The sequence below is a fragment of the Passer montanus genome, unplaced genomic scaffold, assembly GCF_014805655.1.
Source record: "Passer montanus isolate IOZ18808 unplaced genomic scaffold, ASM1480565v1 scaffold326, whole genome shotgun sequence".
Lineage (NCBI taxonomy): Eukaryota > Metazoa > Chordata > Aves > Passeriformes > Passeridae > Passer > Passer montanus.
The window spans coordinates 27,463-47,548 of record NW_024367997.1 but is presented as its reverse complement, the minus strand read 5'-3'; the positions used below and the strand labels follow the sequence as shown (position 1 = coordinate 47,548).

Below are 20,086 nucleotides of genomic sequence, written 5' to 3'. Positions count from 1 at the left end.
GTGAAGACCACGCCCACAAGAGGGAAAGGGGGGGAAGGGGAAAATTGGGGAAAAATGAGAGAAAAATGGGGAAAAAGGGGGAGAATTGGGAAAAGAGGAGGAGAATTGGGGAAAAGGGGGGAGAATTGGGAAAAAAGGAGGAGAATGGGGGAAAAAGGAGGAGAATTGGGAAAAAAAGGAGGAGAATTGGGGGAAAAAGGAGGAGAATTGGGAAAAAAAGGAGGAGAATTGTGGGGAAAAAGGGGGAGAATTGGGAAAAAAGGGGGAGAATTGGGAAAAAAGGAAAAGAATTGGGGGGGAAAAAGGGGGAGAATTGGGAAAAAAAGGGGGGAAAGCTATTGGGAAAGTTGGGGTAAAACTGCGATAAAAGTGGGCAAAAAATGGGGCAAATTGGGCTAAAACCGGGGGGAAACTGGGGCAAAGCCGTGCCCAAGGTGACCCGGGCCGTGCCAGTGTCACAGCCGGGTGTGCCCAAGCCGTGCCAATGCCACACCCGCGTGGCCCCGGCCGTGCCAAGCCCCGCTCTGGCCGTGCCAAGCCCTGCCCGGGCGTGTCCCCAGAGCCGTGCCAGAGCCGTGCCAGGCGCTGCCCCCGGTGGCACCACGCTGTCCCCAGCCCGCCCGGGGCTGGCACTGCCCGGGCGCGTCCTTGGGGACACCTTGGGGACATCCCCGGGGGCGGTGGCACCGCGGCATCGCAGGCAACCCCGGGGGATTTCAGGGAATTTGGGGGGATTTCGAGGAATTTGAGGGAATTGCAGAGAACTGCGGGGATTGGGAGCTCCCGGGAATTTCAGGGATTGGGAATTCCGGGCGCGCTGTCCCCGGGATGTCCCCAAGTCTCGGGGAAACTGAGGCACGGGGGGGGTGGGGACAGCGCGGGACCGGTCGGGCCGGTCCGGGGGCACCTCCGAGGGCACCGGGCGCGGCCCTTCCGGGGTGGGGACACCCGGGGACAGCGGTGGCAGTGGTGGCACCTGCGGGGGCACCGGGCGGTGGCACCTTCCTGAGCGGTGACCTCACGGTGACCGCAGGGGACTGCGGTGGCTCCAGTGCCACCTGCTGGGGACACCCCGCTGCCACCTGTGTCACCACCGGCCACGGCCCTGCCGGGGTGGTGGCACAGGGACACCCGGGGACACCAGGGGACAGAGGTGGCACCAGAGAAATCCCACCCGGAATTCCCAAATCCCACCGAGAATTACTGAGAATTCCCAAGAATTCCCACCCAGAATTCCCAAAAATTCCCAATCATTTCCCACCCACAATTCCTGAAAAATTCCTGAACATTCCCACCTAGAATTCCCACCCAGAATTCCAAAAAAAATTCCAGACCCTGCTGCCCTTAAACCGCAGGATTTTATTCCAAACATTTTTGGGAGCAGGTGTGGGAATAAAAATTCCTGGAACTGGGAAACCCCGAGATTCCCCCGAAGTGTCCTCAGGAGCTGGGAAATCCCTGGAAATCCCTGGATTCCCACAGGGTCCCGGCTGATTTTCCTTCATATCCTCGCTTTGGGAATTTTTCCTATGGAGCAGCAGCAGCCCGGGGCTGATCCCAGCTGGAATTCTGAGACTGATCCCGGCTGGAATTCCGGGACTGATCCCAGCTGGAATTCCAGGGCTGATCCCAGCTGGAATTCCAGGGCTGATCCCAGCTGGAATTCTGGGCCTGATCCCGGCTGGAATTCTGGGACTGATCCCGGCTGGAATTCTGGGACTGATCCCAGCTGGAATTCCGGGGCCGATCCCAGAGCCGATCCTGGGGCTGATCCCAGACTCAATCCCAGCTCCAGAATTCCCAGGAATCTGCGGGAGGGGGCTGATCCCAGGGATGGCCCTGGAACCAGTCCCAGGTTGGGACCAATCCTGGAACCGATCCTGGGACCGATCCCACTGATGATGATGGCAGCACTCCCGGCGTTCCTGGCATTCCCGGCATTCCTAGCATTCCCGGCGTTCCTGGCATTCCCGGCGTTCCTGGCATTCCCGGCGTTCCTGGCACTCCCGGCGTTCCTGGCTCAGCAGGAGCTGGCCTGCAGGTTGGCCTCGCTCAGGAGGGAGGCGATGGCCGCGGATCCGAACTCCTCATCCGAGCTCAGCCGCTCGTCCACGGCGCGGCGCCTGCCGGGGCAAATCCCCTTCTCCATGGAATTCCCGGCCCCTTCCATGGAATTCCCGGCCTTTTCCATGGAATTCCCAGCCTCTTCCAAACCAGAATTCCCTTACCAGGCCTCCTTTGCCATGGATTTAGATCATTTCCCATGAATTTACAACCTCTTCCTTGGAATTTGGGGTTTTCCCATGGGCTTGGGACCTTTCCACGGGCTTAGGAGCCTTTCCCACAGATTCTGGAATTTTCCACCTGGGAATTCCTTACCAGGCCTCCTTTTCCATGGATTTCAGGCGCCGCTGGAGCTGCTCGTTGAGCTCCTGCTGCTCCTCCAGCTCCCGCTGGGATTTTTTCCGGGCGTTTTCCAAGCGCTCGATTTCCTCCTCGGATTCGTCCACCTGGCGCTTCAGGGCCTTTACCCGCAGGCTCAGCTGGGAATTTCCGGGATTTGGGGTTGGATTTGGGATTTGGGAATTTTGGGAGAATCCTGGGGTGCAGGGATTGGCCCTGGCCTCGGAATTTTAAGGATTTTAAAGGATTTTTAAGGAATTTTAAAGGATTTTTTAAGGATTTTAAAGGATTTTTGGGCTTTTTTTCTATCCCAAATCATGCCAGGAATTCCTTGGATGGGATTTTAGGGATTTTCAGGATCCAAGCTCCGGTTTTTCCATGGATTCCCCATCCCTGAGATGGTGGGAATGTCCCTGGCCTGGGATTTTTAAGGAATTTTTAAGGATCTTTGGGATCTTTCCCCCCAAAACATTTCAGGATTCCCTGCCCTGGCTCAGGTGGGATTTTCGGGACAAATCCTGGATCCTATCCCAGATTTTTCCATGGAATTCCAGGAACTCCAGCCCCACCTGGTCCCTGTGGTTGCTGCTGCTCTGCCGCTCCTCATCCAGCTGCAGCGACAATTCCTTGATTTTCCTCTCCAGCTTCCGGTTGGACGAGAGCAGGACGCTCTTCTCCCTGTGGAAAAACGGGAATTCCGTGGATTCCCCGCCCTCTGGAGCTGCCTAGCAGTGGGATTTGGATGGATCTTTATGGAATTTCAAGGATGTTAAAGGGATTCTTAAGGAATTTTTAAGCAATTTGCAGGAATTGTTAAGGAATTTTCAAGGAATTTTTTAGGGATTTTTAAGGGATTTGGAAAAATTTGGGAATTGGGATTTGAGATTTAGGAGTTGGGAAGTGGGATTTGGGGTTGGAAAAATTTGGGATTTTGGAATTTGGGATTTGGGGTCGGGCACCTCTCCTCGGCCTGGAGCTGCTCCCGGAGCTCTTCCAGCTGCGATTCCAGCTGGGAATTCCGGCTGTTCCCGGGTCGCTGCTGCCCCTCAGAAGCGGCCAGCCGGTTCTTCAGCTCCTTGTTCTGGGAAAAATTCCCAAAAATCCCCTTGATTCCGGGGCTCTTCCCGGTTTTGCCAAGTTTCCCAATGGGGAGGAATTCCAGGAATGCTTTGCAGGATTCCAGGAGTTGGGAAAGAGGGGAAAAGTGGGAATTCTGGGACTTGTCTGCAGGGAAAAGTGAGAATTCTGCACAGGAAAAGTGGGAATTCTGTTGGAATTCTGCAGGGAAAGTGGGAATTCTGTGGGAAAAATACCCTGGGAGAGGGCAGAGAACCCCAGAAGCTGGGACTGGGAATAAAACCAGGAAAAGGTGGGAAAAAAACAGAAAAAAAGCAGAAAAAAGTAGGGGAAAAGCAGGAAAAAATGGGGAAAACTCCTTGGAATCATGACCCCAGTCCCAAGGATTCTTTTCCCAGAATTCCTCATGAAATCTGGGCTCCCCCTGGGCCACTCCCACCAGGATTCGAGGCTGGATCCAGGGATTTTCTCGGGATTTTTCCTGAGTTTTTCCCAGGATTTTTCCAGGATTTTCCCGGGATTTTTCCAGGATTTTCCTGGGATTTTTCCAGGACCTTCCCGGGAATTTTTCCATGATTTTCCAGGGATTTCCCGCACCTGGCGCTCCAGGGAGGATTTGTCACATTCCAGGTCCTGGCGGCTCGAACGTTCCTGGAGCAGCTCTGCCCGCAGCTGCTCGATCTGGGAATAAAAATGGAAAAATCCAGGAATTTCCAGGAATTTCCGGGATGTTCCATGGATTTCCATGGATTTTTCCACGGATTTTCCCATGGATTTCAGGAATGGGGTTGGGAGATGTACTGGGATTCTCTGGGAATTGTGGGAAAAGGATCCCTGGGACTATTCCCAGTGGAAAAAATTCCCATTTTATGCCCCATTTATGCCTTGGAATTTTGGGGGAAAAAGGAGGGAATAAAGTTTGGGAAAGGCCCAGAATCCATTGGGATTGAACTCCCAAATTCCCACCCAAATATCAAAAATAGGGAATTTTTTTGGGAATTCTTTATTCCTTTTCCCAACCTCTTCCAATCCCCACTCCCACCCCAACTGACAATTCCCGGTTGGAATTTTCAGATGGATCCTTGGGGGGCAGGGGTTGGAATTCCGGGAGAATTCCATTTTTGCCAAGATGAGAATTCCCAAAATTCCCAGGATTTTACCTGATCCCGGCTCCGGGTCACCCTCTCGCTCAGCAGCTCCACCGAGCTCCGCTCCTCATCCAGCTCCAATTCCAAACGTTTGGATTTTTCCTGATGGGAATTTGGGATGGAATTTTCAGGGAATTTTGAGGGGAACTTTGAAAAATTTTGGGGGGAATTTTCTGGGAATTCTTTAAGAATTTTCCATTATTTTGGGGGTGGAATTTTCTGGGAGCAATATGGGAATTTTTTTTCCATTTCTTGGAGAATTTTCTGGGATTTTTTTTTAGGAATCCTCACCTCCAGCGCCTTGGAATGCCGGGCTCGCTCTTCCTGGGATCGCTTCCGATTTTCCAGCTCCTGCTCCAGCTCCTGGAGCCTCTGGAGCAGCAGCTCCTTGTCCAGCAGGATCCGATCCTGCTCTTCCCGGTTTTCCTGGATCGTCTCCTTCAGCCGGGAAACCTGCCAGGAAAACGACAAATTTCCCCAAATTCCCAGATGGATTTTCCCCAAAAATCTGCAGAATTCCTGGAAAAATCAGCTCTGATTCCCAACAAACCTCGTCCTGGAGCTTCCCGAGGTTCTGTTGGAATTTTTCCGCCTCGGCCTCGCGGTCTTGGGCGATTTTTTGGGAATCCGTGAGTTCCCGGCGGGATTTTTCCTGGAATTCTTCCAGCTGGGATCGGAGCGAGGCCAGGGAGCTCTGGGATTCTGCCGTCATCTGCTCCAGCTGAAAAATGGGAATTTCGGGATCTGGAATTTTGTGGGATGGTGCCAAAAATGGGATCTGGGGTGGAAATTCAGGGGGGTGGAAATCCCAGAATTCCATGAAAAAAGCTGAAAATTCCGTGGAAAAAACTCAGAATTCAATGAAAAAAAATCAGCATTCCATGAGAAACCCAAGAATTCCATGAAAAAGAAACAAGAATTCTGTGAAAAAACACCAGAATTCAGTGGGAAAATCCAGGGATTTTCAGGAAAAACCCCTGGAATCTCATCCCAAACCTCTCAGAGGTCCCAGTCCCACAAGACGAAAATTTTGGGATGAGAAAATGCCAGAATTCCAGGAAAAAAAAAAACAAATTCCGCCCAAAAACTTCCTCAAATTCCACAAGACCCCAGAACTCCATTTAAAAAAACCCAAAAAAATTCCATTAAATACCCAAAAAAATTTTTGGAAAAAAACCCCAAAACTCCATGAAAAAGTCTGTAATTCCATGGAAAACACCCAAAATTCCCCCACAAAGAACCCACTCCAAAATGCCACACAAAAACCTCTGAAATTCAACGGAAAACCCCAAAAATTCCGTGAAAATCCCTGGAATCTTTGCCCATACCTCCTGGCTGAGCCGCTCGCGCCGGCGCCGCTCCTCGCCCAGCGCCGATCCCAAATCCCGCAGCTCCCGTTGGGATCGCTCCAGGCGCGACTCCAGCGCCCGCTCCCGCTCCGCGCCCGATCCCAGAGACTCGGCCAGGGCCGCGCGCTCCGCCTGCCCGAGAGATTTGGGATCAGTGGGGCTCTGGGATTTGGGATCAGCGGGGCTCTGGGATTTGGGATCAGCGGGACTCTGGGATTTGGGATCAGCGGGACTCTGGGATTTGGGATCAGCGGGGCTCTTNGGGGTGGTGGGTTTTTTGGGGGGGGGGGGGGGGGGGGGGGGGGGGGGTTTGTTGCTTTTTGGGGGATTTTTCTTTGGATTTTTGAGAATTCCCAGCCCCTCCAGTTTGGATTTCTGGCAATTCCCACTACCTCCAATTTGGCCACTTTCTCCCGGAGCTGTTCCCAGTTCTCCTGCTGTTCCTTGGACTCCTCCAGCTGCGATTCCAGAACTTTCCGTGCCTCCTCCGACGCCTCCAGCGCAGATTCCAGGGAAATCTGGGCCTTGGGGGATCCAGAGGAGATTTTGGGGCATTTTGAGGAATTTTAGGGAAATTTTTGATGGTTTTGGGGGGATTTTGTGGGAATTCTTTTTTGGCACAATTTTGGCTGAGCCCACAATGAGCAAAGCTGGGACCTCAAATTCCAAAAATTTCCCAAAAATTTCCAAAAATGTTCCAAATTCCTGGGATTTCCCCTCCTTACCTGAGCAGCCTCATCTCGCTCTCTCTGGAGCTTTTCCAGATCCTTCCGGGCCTGCTCCAGCTCCTGGGAAGAATCCCAAATTTTTGGGGAAAAAAAAAAATAGATTTTTGGGTAAAAATCCCAAATCTTTGGGGGGGGGGGAATCCCAAATTTTGTCAAAAAGAAATTCCCAAATTTGGGGGGGGGAAATCCTGAATTTTGGGGAAAAGATCCCAAATTTTGGGGTAAAATTTCACGGATTTCTCGCACCTTCCGGAGCTTTTCCAGCTCCTGGGGGTCGGTCCGGGCTCGATCCCGATCCTCCCGCGCCGCCTGGAGCCGCTCCCGGAGCTCCCGGAGCTCCTCCTCCAACTCCTCCCGCTCCAGCCGCGCCTGCAGCAGCCTGGAAAATCCCAGAAATTCCCAAAATTCACCAAATCCCCTCCGTCCCAAAATCCCCGACCCTCTTTTGTTGGGAGGTGGGAGTGGAAAATCCTGGAAAATCTCAGAAAATCCTGGAAAGTCTCAGAAAATCCCAAATTTTGGATCTCCCCAAGGCTGCGGGACTCACTCCTGCTTGGAATTCCGCAGCTCTTCCTTGTTTTTCTGGAACATTTCCCGCCACTGCTCCGTCTCCTCCGCGCTCTCCTCCAGCTCCCGACGCAGGTTCCGCAGCTGCATTCCCAAATTTTCCCGCTCCTGCTCCAGGCTGGATTTCTCCTGCAAGGAATTGACAAGATTCCCAAAAAAAAAAAAAATTCCTGGGGAATTCGAGACAAAATTCCTCGGAATTGGCGTGGAGTCCATGGAAATTCCAGAGGTTTTTTTTCCCAATTTCCCCCCCCATTCCAGAGGGATTTTTCCCAATTTTCCCCCCATTCCAGAGGGATTTTTCCCAATTTTCCCCCCATTCCAGAGGGTTTTTTCCCAATTTTCCCCCCCATTCCAGAGGGATTTTTCATAATTTCCCCCCCATTCCAGAGGGATTTTTCCCAATTTTTCCCATGTTCCACTGGGGTTTTTTCTCACGGCTTTCTCCCCCATTCCAGAGGCTTGGAATATGGGGGGAAAAGCCTGGAATTCCCAGTGCTGTCCCCAATTCCCATCCCAATTCCCACCTCCGCCACCCGCTCCGTCTCCCCCCGGATCGTCTCCATCTCCCCCCGGAGCCGCTCCAGGTCGGAATCGTGCGCGGCCACCTCGGCCTTCAGGGCCCCCTTGAGCGCCTGCAGCTCCCGCTCCTGGCGCCGCCGCGACCCCAAAACCTCCTGCAGCTGCTCCCGGCACTCCTGCAGCTCCTGGGAACGGGAAAAACGGGATTTGGGATGTGGAAAAAACCCGGAACCTCCTGGGAATGGGAAAAAACGGGATTTGGGATGTAGAAAAAACCCTCAAAAGCTCCTGGGAATGGGAAATTCGGGATTTGGGGATGGAAAAACCCCAAAACCTCCTGGCACTGGAAAAATCGGGATTTGGGATGTGGAAAAACCCTCAAAACCTCCTGGGAACGGGAAATTTGGGATTTGGGATGTGGAAAAACCCTCAAAAGCTCCTGGAGCTGCTCCCGGCATTCCTGCTGCTCCTGGGAATGGGAGAAGTTAGGAAAGTGGAAAAACTGGGATTTGGGATGTGGTTGTGACCCCAAAACCTCTCCCAGCTGCTGCCAGCATTCCCACAGATGCTGGGAATGGGAAAATTGGGATTTGGGGGTGGCAAAAAATCCCAAAGCCTCCTGGAGTCTTACCAGGATTCCAGGAGTTCCCAGGAAGGGCAGATTTGGGGTTTTGGGTTTTATTTTTTGTGTGTGGTTTTCATTGGCATTTTTCTCCTTTTGAGGCTTTTAGGGCTTTTTTTGTGGGGTTTTTTTTTTGTTTGTTTTCCCCATTTTGGGGGTTTTTAGGGGTACCTGGTAGAGGCCCTCTGTGTCGGGGTCACTTTTGGGGTCGTTTTTGGGGTCGGTGGCCAGCAGCTGCCCCTCGAGGTGGCCCAGCCGCGCCTCCAGCGCCTCCTTGGCGGCTCTCAGCTCGCTCAGCCTGGGCAACGAAGGGTTAATGGGGGAAATCGGGGTCTATTGGGGCTTTCTGGGGGGAAATCAGGGGTTCCTGGGGTCTTTTGGGGGTCCGGAGGGGATTTGGGGGGTTTTAGGTGGAATTAGGGGAGGTTTGGGGGTCTGGGGGGGGATGAAGGGAGGTCTAGAGGGTCTTGAAAGGGTCTTTGGGCCCCAAACCCCAAAAGGGACAAAGGGGGACCCACAGTGACCTCAGACCCCAAAGGGCCACCCCAAACCTGCCCCAAACACTTTAGGGGACCCCAAATCCCTGGGAGGGACCCCAAACCCCAAAGGGCCACCCCAAACCCCTGGAGGGGACCCCAAACCCCTGAGGGACAATGGGGGTGACCCCAAACCCCAAAGGGACAGCGGGGGTGACCCCAAACCCCTCCCCCCCATCAGTGACCCCATTACTGGGCCTGGCTCCGCTGCAGCTCCTGGGATTTCCTGTCCAGGGCCTCCCGCAGGATTTGGGACTGGGGCGAGTCCGGAGCCCCCACGGAACTCTGGGACATTCAGGGACATTTGGGATGTTAGGGACGTCGTGGCCTAAAATCCCAAATCCCAAACCCATCCCAAATCCCTCCCAAATCCCAAACCCATCCCAAATCCCAAACCCATCCCAAATCCATCCCAAACCCATCCCAAATCCCTCCCAAATCCCAAACCCATCCCAAATCCCAAATCCATCCCAAATCCATCCCAAACCCATCCCAAATCCCAAACCCATTCCACATCCATTCCAAATCCCTCCCAAATCCCAAATCCCAAACCCATCCTAAATCCCAAATCCATCCCAAACCCCAAACCCATCCCAAATCCCAAATCCATCCCAAACCCATCCCAAATCCATCCCAAACTCCAAACCCCTGGAATTTTCCCACTCACCGCCAGCTCCTGGAATTTCCCCAGCAGCCTCGAGGTTTTCCTTTTCAGGGAAATTTCGCTCTCGGAGCTCCTGGATTTGGGAGAAAAAATGAATTGGGGTCATGGAAAAAGGGAAGGGCAGGAATTGCTGCTGGATTCCCCCAAATTCTGAATTTGGGGAAAATATTTGGGAATTGGGGTAATGCAGTGGGAATTTGAGGGCGGTTTTGGGGGAATTTGGGGAATTTTAGAGAGGTTTGGGGGAAATTTGGGGGGATTTGGGAGAATTTTGGGGCTGTTTTGGGGGAATTTTGGGGTTCTGGGGGCTCACCCCTCCTTTAGGATGCTGTAGATGAGCTCAGTGGGGTTTTCACAGCCCCCCAATTCCCGCTGATCCCGCAGCAGGTCCGGGGTGGATTTCAGCTTCCAGGAGGGAACAAAAACCCTCAATTCCAACAAAACCCCAAATCCCGCATTCCAGACGGGGAAAAAACCCAAATTTTATAGGGAAAAACATTATTTTATAGGGGAAAAGCACCATTTCATAGGAAAATAATCTGAATTTAATGGGGAAAAACCCCAATTTTATAGGTAAAAACCCCCAATTCCATGGGAACCCCCCCCCAAATGTAATGGGAAAAGTCCTTAAATTTTATAGGAAAAACCCCAATTTTTTTAGGCAAAACCCCAATTTTCATGTAAAACCCCCATTTTTAGGAAAGAAAAAAAAATTATTTTTTTTTTAGGAATTTCCCCCCCCAAATACCTGCATCTCCACGCTCTGCTCCTCCACGCCCCCAAAGCCGCGGGGGATTTGGGGGATTTGGGGCGGGATGGCGGCGGATTCCCGGGAATTCCGCGCATCCAAACTCTGCGAGCGCTTCCTGGGAGCCGCCCCGGGGCCGCGGAACCTCCGCGCTGCTCGCCCGCGGGGCAAATTCCCGTCGAATTTGGTGATCAGGGAATCCACGGAGCGCAGCGGCTCCGTGTCCACGTCCCCGGCAATTCTGGGAATTTCCCCCTCCTTTTTTCCCAATTTTTCGCCGCTTTTGGGAAAAGGCGCGCTGAGGTCCCCGTGCGATTGGGATCGGCGCAGCTCCTCCGAGGATTTGGGGGTTTTCAGGTGCTGATCCGAGTGTTTTGGGGCGTCCCGGCATCTTCCCGGCTCCTCGTCCGAGGATTTCGGCATCCCCCGGGACCGCCCCGAACTTTCCTCATCCCAGGATTTTGGGGCCCCGCGGGATCCCCCCGGAATTTCCCGATCCGAGGATTTGGGGCCCCTCCTTAGCTCCTCATCCCAGGATCTGGGGATGCCCCGGGACCCCCCTGAGCCTTCCTCACCTAAAAACCCGGGGATCCCCCGGGACGGCCCTGACCCTTCCTGCTCCGAAACCCTGTGCACCCCCTGCTCCTTCTCCCAAACTTTCGGGACCCCCCGGGACCCCCCTGGCCCTCCCTGCTCCGCCAACCCGCGCGTCCCCCCATCCCAAACATCCCCCTCCTCCTCCTCCTCCTCCTCCTCCTCGGGGGCCCGGGCGCGGGGGGCGTCGGGGGGCGTCGCGGGCTGTCCCCCCTTGATCTGCACGCCGAAGCTGTCGCCGCCGCGCTGGCCGCTGTTGAGCACCACGAAGGGCTGCCCGGCGATGCCCTGCACCCGCACGGCCACGCCGTACGAGCCGCCGCGGCCGCGGGCCGGGCGCGGGGGGCGCCGCGGCTCGCGGAGGTCGCTGATGAAGCGGATCTGGACGCCGTGGTCCAGCGGCTGCTCCGCCATGGCCGGACTCGGGCTGCTCGGCGGGGAAATAAATGGGTTTCCCTCGGTTTCCCCCGGTTTTTCCACGTTTTCCCCCCGGTTTCCCCTTTTCCCCCCCGGTTTCCCCGTTTTTTCTCGGGTTTTCCCCATTTCCCCCTTTTCCCCCCGTTTTCCCCGCTTCTTTCCCCAATTCCCCCCACTTTTCCCCTTTATCTCCCCATTTTCCCCCCCTTTTTTCCCCATTCCCCCCCCCGGTTTCCCCGTTTTTCCTCGGTTTTTCCCCATTTTCCCCCCGCTTTTCCCCTTTATCTCCCCGTTTTCTCCGGGTTTTTCCCCATTTCCCCCCTCCCCGGTTTCCCTCGGTTTTCCGCTGGTTTTTCCACGGCTTCCCCCCGGTTTCCCCTTTTCCCCCCGTTTTTTACGGTTCTTTCCCCGGTTTTCCTCCTTTTTCCCCCCGTTATTTCCCTATTTCCCCCCAGTTTCTCCCCCATTTATACCGGCTTTTCCCCAGTTTTCCCACTTTTCCCCCCCGGTTGCCCGTTTTCCGCATTTTATTCCAGGTTTCCCCCCTTTTCCCCATCTTCCCCCAATTTTTTCCCAGTTTTCCATTGTCGTGTGTGACCCCGTCCGCCCGTCCCGTCCCCCCCACCCCCTTCCCGGTTTTTTCCCATTTTTCTACCACTTTCCCCCTTTTCTCCCCGTTTTTTCCTTGTTTTTCCCGGTGTTCCCCATTTTCCCCCTTTTTTCACTTGTTTTCCCCTTTAGCCCCCACTTTTTTCCCCCCGTTTTCCCTGATTTTCCCTGATTTCCCCCATTTTTTGCCCGGTTTTTCGGACGAGCGGTGACATTTTGGGAGCAGCGCGAGGACGGAACCTCCCCCCGCCCTCGATCCCAGAAATCCTCTGGAAGCCCCGGGGAAAAAAAAAAAAAATGGGAATTTCGGATTGGAAAAGCCGCGATTCCGCCCCACATCCCGGGGTTTTTTTCGCGGGAATAAATCGGGAATGACGCGAGGAGCAGGAGCTGCGGAATGAGCGGGGGAAGGGGGATTTGGGGATGTTTGTGGGGATTCCGGGATGTTTGTGGGGATTTCGGGATGTTTGTGGGGATTTTGGGATGCCATGATGGGTCTGAAGTGCCGGGAAAATTCCCAAAAAAAACCCAAAGGGAAGGAGCAGAGCGCGGGATGGGGGTGGGGAAAAGGATCCCGGGGCAGGGATGGGATCCCCAAATCCTGCTGCCCCTCCGGAATCCCCACGAACCCCTGGAATGGCAGGGGAGCGACCCTGGGAGCGCAATTCCCAAATCCCCAAATCCCTGGATCCCCAAACCCTCCCAGTTCCTAAACCCCCGAATTCCCAAATCCCCAATTTCTGCCGTCCCTTTGGAATCACCCCAAATCCCAGGAATCTCAAAATCCCTGGAACTGCAGGGGAGGGATCCCGGGAGTGGAATTCCCAAATCCCCAAACCCCGGGATCCAGGAAATCCAGGAACCCACCTGAGCGGGGAGCGGCGCGGGTGGAAAATCAGGAATTTTTCCCGGTGGCCAAAGGGCAGCGGGGCCGGGGCGGGGCTGGGAACGATCCCGATGGGAATTCCGGGAGCCGGGGAAGACCTTTGGAAGGGCCAGGAGGGGTCGGGATCACCAGGAAGGGCTGGGATCCATCCCAGATCCCAGGATCCATCCCAAATCTCAGGATCCATCCCAAATCTCGGGATCCATCCCAAATTCTTGGATCCATCCCAGATCCTGGGATCCATCCCCAGTCCTTGGATCCATCCCAAATTCTTGGATCCATCCCAAATCCTGGAATCCATCCCAAATCCCAGGCTCCATCCCAGAGCAGGTGGAGAATCCATGGGGGGGGAGGGGGCTGGGAATGTTCCCAGATGGCTCCAGAAAAACCGGGAACAGGGGAGGGCTGGAAAACCGGGAGAGGATCGGATATTCCCCAAAAAAATGGGAGAGGATTTGGATTTCCCAGAAATCCGGGAGAGGATCGGAAATTCCCGAAATGAGGAAATCCGGTACAGGAATTGCTCCTTTGCTCTCCCAGGATTTCACTGGAAAACTGAAAGGAAAAAAAAAACAAGAAAAGGGAATTTTGGAGCTGAAAAAATGGGAAAAGAACAGGAAAATGTGAATTTTGGGGCTGAGAAAAAACAGAATTTCGGGGATTTCCCTGGAAAACCAGAAGAAAAAAAGCAGGGAAAGGGAATTTAGGGCCTAAAAAAAACCCAAAACAGGAATTTTCCCTGGGAATGGGGTTGGGAAAAATCAAAGGCCATCCCGGCCACTCTGGAAGGGCAGAATTTTGGGAATTTTCCGTCTGGCTGGGATCCAGGGAAGCACAAAGAGCCTTTGTGGCTCCGACCCAGAAAAAGCCGTTTCGTAATTCCTGGAGAGGCCGGAAAATTGGGGGGAAAAAAAACAACTGGAGTTGCTTTTCCAGGAATTTTCCCCCTTTTTTTTCCCTCTTCCTGAAGGAGGAAAAGGGAATTTGGGATTTTGAGAATGGAGAAAGGGAAGGGAAAACCCAGCTGGTCAAAGGTGGGAAAGGAAGGAAAAAATCCCAAATTTTCCCAAAATATTCCCAAAATTGCTGGGTTGGGATCTTCCCAATATTTAGGATGGTCCCAGTGAGGTTTTCCCAAAATTCTGCTCCATTCCTGAGTCCCTGGGGCCCAAATCGAGCTCCAAATGATCCCAAAGTATTCCCAAATTATCTCAAATTATCCCAAATGAATTATCTCAAATGATCCTAAATTATCACAAATTATCTCAAATTATCCCTAATTAATTATAGCGAATTAATTACCCCAAACCATCCCGGGGTTTTTTTGCCTCCAGGGGATTTTTTTTTTTTGGGATCTTTCCCAAAATTCCACCCTCGGCTCCTCCCCCGGGCGTTGTTTGGGGCCAAAGTCCTGGAATTTGGAGCCGCGCCCAAAAACCGGGAGCGGCTTTTCCGGATTTTCCAGTTTTTCCCGCTTTTCCTGGGAACCCGAAACCGGAGAGGGGCGGAGATCGAGGGGGCAGAGGGAATCGCACCTGGAAAAATGGGAGTTTTCACCCGGAAAAAGGGTCGGGAATGGGATCTTTCACCTGGGACAAGGGCGGGGAGAGGGATTTCCATTTGGGATCGGGAATATTCGGGATCGGGATCATCCCCCACGAGCGGCTCCGGGGCTCCCCGCGGGGCGGAATTCCACGAATTCCAGCCCAGACCTGGGCAGAGCTCCCGGGTTAACCCTCAGCCCCAAATCCTGGGAAATCCACCCCAAATCCTGGGAAATCTGCCCCAAATCCTGGGAAATCCGCCCCAAATCCTGGGAAATCGACCCCAAATCCTGGGAAATCCACCACAAATCCTGGGACATCCACCACAAATCCTGGGAAATCGACCCCAAATCCTGGGAAATCGGCCCCAAATCCTGGGAAATCCCGTTCCCGCCGCTCCCAGGGCAATCCCGATCCCCGCCGGGATCCGGTGACGGTTTCCAGGGAAATCGATCCCGTGGAACCGGAGCCCGCGGGATAAAATTGCCGTACACGGAAAAGCCTCGGGATAACCGGGAATGATCCCATTCCCTGGGATAACCGGGAACGATCCCGTTCTCTTGAGATAACCGGGAATGATCCCGTTCCTTTGGGATAACCGGGAATGATCCCATTCCTCGGGATAACTGGGAATGATCGCATTCCCTGGGATAACCGGGAATGATCCCATTCCCTGGACACCAAAATCCCTGCGGGGTTTGGGGTCACTCTGGGTTTGCCCTGAGTTCCATCCCGAAATTCCTGCCCTGAGGGATTCACTCCCACACATTCCCGCTGGGAATTCCCTCTCCGGCCCCAGGAAGCCGCAGGGAAAAGGCGAAACCCCAAATCCTGCCCAGGGAAAGGGAATTCCGAGGATCCCAAACCGGTCCGACCGGTCCGGGAACGCCCGGAGCGATCCCAAAAAAACGGAACAAAGAGGGACAAAACCCGCTGGACTTGGGATTCCCTGAACCTGGGGCCCCCTGGATTTGGGATCCCCGGGATTGGGATCCCCGGGATTGGGATCCCTTGTGTTTGGGATCCCCTGGGTGTGGGGTCCTCTCACTTTGGGAAGAGGCTCCAAAAATGCCCCTGGATTTTTCCCAAATCATCGGAGGGATAAAAGGCAAAGGTCGGGAGGGGTTTTCTGGGGGGATCCCACCGGACAGGACCCCAAAAAGGGACACCGGGACCCCAAAAGGGACAGCAGGACCCCGTCCCGTGTCCCCAGGCCCCTCTGCGTGTCCCCGTGTCCCCTCCCGCTGTCACCAGTGCCCTCTCCCGTGCCACCACGAGCGTCTCCGGTGTCACCGGCACCTCCTCCGGTGTCACCAGCGCCCTGCCGGTGTCACCAGGGCCCTCTCCGGTGTCACCGGCGCCCTGCCCGGTGTCACCAGCGCCCTGCCGGTGTCACCAGGGCCCTCTCCGGTGTCCCCAGCCCGTGCCCGGTGTCACCGGCGCCCTGCCCGGTGCCTCCGGGCCTCTGCCCGGTGGGACAAGACCCTGCCCGGTGTCACCAGCGCCCTCTCCGGTGTCACCAGCGCCCTGTCCCGTGCCACCAGCCCCCCCCTCGTGCCACCAGCGGCCTGCCCGGTGTCCCCAGCCCCTATCCGGTGTCACCAAGCCCCCCGCCCAGGGGGAAAGACCCTCTACCGTGCCACCGGCCCCTGTCCGGTGTCCCCAGCCCGGTTTCCCGGTGTCCCCAGCCCCTATTCGGTGTCACCAAGCCCCCCGCCCAGGGGGAAAGACCCTCTACCGTGCCACCGGCCCCTGTCCGGTGTCCCCAGGTCCCTGTGCGGTGTCCCCACATCCCTGTCCGGTGTCCCCAGCCCCTGTTCCCGGTGTCCCCAGCCCGTGCCCGGTGTCCCCAGCCCGGTTTCCCGGTATCCCCGGCCCCTGTCCTGTGTCCCTAGCCCCGTTCCCGGTGTCCCCAGCCCCGGTTCGGTGTCCCCACATCCCTGTCCGGTGTCCCCAGCCCCCGTTCCCGGTGTCCCCAGTCCCTGTCCGCCGGTGTCCCCCCCCACATCCCTGTCCGGTGTCCCCAGCCGGTGTCCCCACATCCCTGTCCGGTGTCCCCAGCCCCTGTCCGGTGTCCCCAGCCCGGTTTCCCGGTGTCCCCCCCCGCCACTCACCGCCCGCTCCCGCCGCAGCCACCGCAACCTGTTACCTTCGCCCAGGCCCCGCCCCTCGATACTGATTGGTCGGCACCACCCCAAACCCCGCCCACCAGGCGCGGCTCCGCGCCCCAGACCCCGCCCAGCACCGCACCGGTGCTGCGTCGCGTGCGGGCGCCGCCATCTTGAGGAGGGCACCGCGCCCTGGCCGGTATTTTTCGCCGCGCTCAAGATGGCGGCGAGGCCACGCCCACTCGCTACGGCGGCGGGAAGCGGCCGCGTTGCCTCGGCGCAGGCGCAATCGCGTCGTGACTAAGATGGAGGTCGGGGCAGCGCCGCCACCGTTCTGGGCCGGGGGCCCGGCCCCGGGACAAACGTACATCCCCCGGGCTCTGGGACACACCGGCATCCCTCCCCGGGGCACCGGCACCGGGCCCGCCGCGCTGCCCGCCGGCCGCACGCTGTGAGGGCAGAGGGGGCGCGGGAAGGGATGGGGGGAATGGGGGGGTCCTGAGGGGATGGGGAGGGTCCCTGAGGGGATGCGGGAGCAACTGGGGGGGACTGGGGAGATTGGGGGGATCCCTGAGGGAGCAGGGAAATGGGAAGACCGAGGGGATTTGGGGAGGGGGAGGGGAAATGGGGGGATTTGGGGAGGGTCCCTGAGGGCTGGGAGGGCAAACTGGGAGCGGAACTGGGGGGAACTGGGGAGGGGGAAAGGGAAGGAGCAGGAAATGCGGGAATGCCGGGGAGACTCCTGGGGCGCAGGATGGACAAACTGGGAGGAAGCGGGATCTGAACTGGTGTGAGTGGGACCCACACTGGTGTAACTGGGACCCACACTGGTGTGACTGGGACCACACCGGTGTGACTGGGACCCAGCCCAGTGTAACTGGGACGCACACCGGTGTGACTGGGATCTCGGTGTGCCAGGAGCCCAATGGTGACCGGCACGTCGGTGCTGGGACTGAAGTTCTCCGGGGGGGTGATGCTGGCTGCGGACACCGTGGGGTCCTTTGGGTCCCTGGCGCGGTTCCGGGGCATCTCCCGGCTCCTCAAGGTCAACGACTCCACCGTGCTCGGAGCCTCCGGGGACCTGGCGGATTTCCAGCACCTGCGGCAGCTCCTGGAGCAGATGGTGTAAGATTCCCGGGAATTCCCAGCCCAAATTCCCTCAGGAATTCCGGGATTCCCCATCCCAAAATCCCCAGCTGATTCCTGGGGATTTGGGAATTTCCCATCTCCAAATCCCCGATTGATTCCCGCCAAGTCCCCAAAATTCCGAATTGGTTCCTGGGATTTGAGAATTTCCCATCCCCATTGTTTTCTGTGCGCCAATCCCCGAATTCCTTGAGCACCAGTCCCTGAGTTCCTTGAGCACAAATCCCTGAATTCCTTGGAATTCCTTGGGCACAAATCCCTGAATTTCCTGGCATTCTGTCCCCAAATTCTGCAGCGTTTTTTGCTCTTCTCCAATCCCCGAATCCCTGCTCTGCAATCCCTGCTCTCCATTCCTGAATCCCTGCTCTCCAATCCCCAAATCCCCGACCTCCAAGGCAGAATTCCCTGGAATTTCAGGATCGACGAGGAGCTGCTGGGGGACGGGCACAGCTACAGCCCGCGGGCGCTGCACTCGTGGCTGACACGGGTCCTGTACAACCGGCGCTCCAAGATCAACCCCCTCTGGAACACCGTGCTCATCGCCGGCGTCTACGGCGGGGAGAGGTGACCGTCCCAGCACTGCCATTCCAGGGGTTTCTGCTCCTTCCCAGGGAAATTCCTGCTTCTTTTTCCTGCTGCAGCTCCTGCTGCTTCGCGGGGAAATGGGGCTTTTCCCTGGGGTGGTTTCTCCTCCTTCTTCCCGGGGAATTCCTGCTTTTCCCTGGGGTGGTTCCTGCTCTTTCCCAGGGGAATTCCCGGCTCCCTGGGTGATTCCCATTCTCCTGTTCTGCAGTTTCCTGGGATATGTGGACATGCTGGGCGTGGCCTACGAGGCGCCGTCGCTGGCCACGGGATTCGGGGCTTACCTGGCCCAGGTGAGCCCAGGCTCGGGTCTTTACTTCATCATTAAGTTTTTCATTGATTCTTTCCTGTTTTAGTTCGTTATTTTCCGGCTCGTCATTTTTTGATTGATGTTTTGGTATTTTGACTTGGTTTTGATTGATTGGTTCCTTCATTCCCAATCTGTGTGCAGCCGCTGCTGCGGGCGGAGCTGGAGCGGGATCAGGATCGGCTCCCGACGCGGGAGGAGGCGCGGCAGCTGCTGGAGCGCTGCCTGAAGGTGCTCTACTACAGGGATGCTCGCTCCTTTAACAGGGTTTGTATCCCAAATCCATCCCCAAATCCATGGGATCCATCCCCAAATCCATGGGAATTCACCCCAAATCCATGGGATCCATCCCAAACCCATCCCAATCCCGGGAGCTGCTGGAGCAATGCCTGAGGGTGCTCTACTACAGGGATGCTCGCTCCTTTAATAGGGTTTGTATCCAAAATCCACCCCAAAATCCCAGGAATTCATTCCAAAATCCATCCCCAAATCCATGGGAGCCGCCCCAAACCCATCCCAGGGTTTTTCCCGTGGAATTCCGGGTGGGATTGAGGAATTCTGGGCTTTTCCTGCAGTATGAGGTCGCCACGGTGACGGAGAAGGGCGTGGAGCTGGAGGGCCCCCTGACCCTGGAGGCCAACTGGGACATCGCCCACCTGGTCAGGTAATTCCCGCCTGGAATGCCGGCATGTGGGAATTCTGGGGGGTCTGGGGACATCCAGGTAATTCCCACCTGGATAACAGCGGGGTTGGGAATTCCAGAGGGGCATCCAGGTGTTCTGAGTGAGATGCAGGTGTTCTTCCTGCCCCTCTAACTCCCGTTTTTCACTTTTTTTCCCATTTTTCCAGAGGTTTCGAGTGATCTCCAGGAGCTGCTCCGGCCACGGTGAATCCCCATTTTTATTCCATCCCTTCTTTCCCTCTGGAATGGCAAATCCAGCGTTTTTTGGGAATAAAATCAATCAGTTAAGACCAATCCGTGTGTTTGTTCTTTGGGAATCCTCAAAAAAACCACAGGAATTCTCCCGGAAAATGCAGATTTCAGGCAGTTCTGGAATTCAGGGTGGATGCCGTGGCCCCAAATCCCAATTTTTACCAAAACTGTAGAATTTCTTAAAGCCCTTTTGGGATGGAGCCTGGGCATCCCTAAACCCTGTCCACGATTTTGGGGCATTCCATGGGATTTTTCCCCAAAACCCCAAACCCGGAGGGATTTTGAGGCCATTCCCAAGCCTGGGAATTCCCGGCTGGGTTGGGATCTGTTGATTGAACCCAAAATGGCCCAAATGTGCCCCAAATCCTTTTTCTGGGAATTCTGAGAGGGTCCCAATCTCCCTTTGGAAACAGAAAAAAAAATTGGGGAAAAAAGTGGGTTAAAATCCCAATTTTTGCGGAATTTTTGCTGCTTCAAATGGACCCGCGGGGGTTTTTCTGGGAATTCTGGGGTTATGGAAGATTTCAGTCAATTAAGGAAATTTCAATAAAATATTGGACTGTTTCTGTAAAATCCTGGAATATTTTACTAAAAT

At 55.5% G+C, this 20,086-nt stretch overlaps 2 protein-coding genes across 6 annotated transcripts; one reads left to right on the top strand and one right to left on the bottom strand.

The window, feature by feature from the left end:
• Positions 1-1,345: 1,345 nt before the first annotated feature.
• On the bottom strand, positions 1,346-16,658 carry CGN (cingulin). 5 transcript variants are annotated; one of them, XR_005628168.1, is made up of 20 exons: positions 16,529-16,582; positions 10,365-11,385; positions 9,930-10,021; positions 9,620-9,689; positions 9,146-9,237; positions 8,588-8,714; positions 7,800-7,979; positions 7,253-7,401; positions 6,703-7,084; positions 6,370-6,501; positions 5,957-6,109; positions 5,179-5,349; positions 4,920-5,081; positions 4,641-4,730; positions 4,078-4,161; positions 3,363-3,484; positions 2,973-3,081; positions 2,380-2,543; positions 1,962-2,123; positions 1,346-1,925 (listed from the first exon to the last, which is right to left on the bottom strand). XR_005628168.1 is itself a non-coding variant. In XM_039715354.1 (20 exons), exons 3-20 carry the CDS (start codon positions 11,370-11,372, stop codon positions 2,021-2,023), a joined length of 3,390 nt encoding a protein of 1,129 aa, XP_039571288.1. In that variant the 5' UTR covers positions 11,373-11,385; positions 12,852-12,968; positions 16,529-16,658; the 3' UTR covers positions 1,346-2,020. The 5 variants fall into 5 exon arrangements, 4 of the variants coding, with proteins under 4 accessions (XP_039571288.1, XP_039571289.1, XP_039571287.1 ...); XM_039715354.1 differs by adding an exon at positions 12,852-12,968 and having other exon boundaries at positions 1,346-2,123; positions 16,529-16,658; XM_039715355.1 differs by having other exon boundaries at positions 1,346-2,123; positions 6,703-6,765; positions 6,952-7,084.
• A 143-nt stretch (positions 16,659-16,801) lies between these two features.
• Positions 16,802-19,533, top strand: PSMB4 (proteasome 20S subunit beta 4). The gene is made up of 7 exons (XM_039715357.1): positions 16,802-16,973; positions 17,441-17,647; positions 18,086-18,232; positions 18,462-18,543; positions 18,702-18,824; positions 19,133-19,221; positions 19,407-19,533. Exons 1-7 carry the CDS (start codon positions 16,828-16,830, stop codon positions 19,417-19,419), a joined length of 807 nt encoding a protein of 268 aa, XP_039571291.1. The 5' UTR covers positions 16,802-16,827; the 3' UTR covers positions 19,420-19,533.
• The last annotated feature ends 553 nt before the right edge of the window (positions 19,534-20,086 follow it).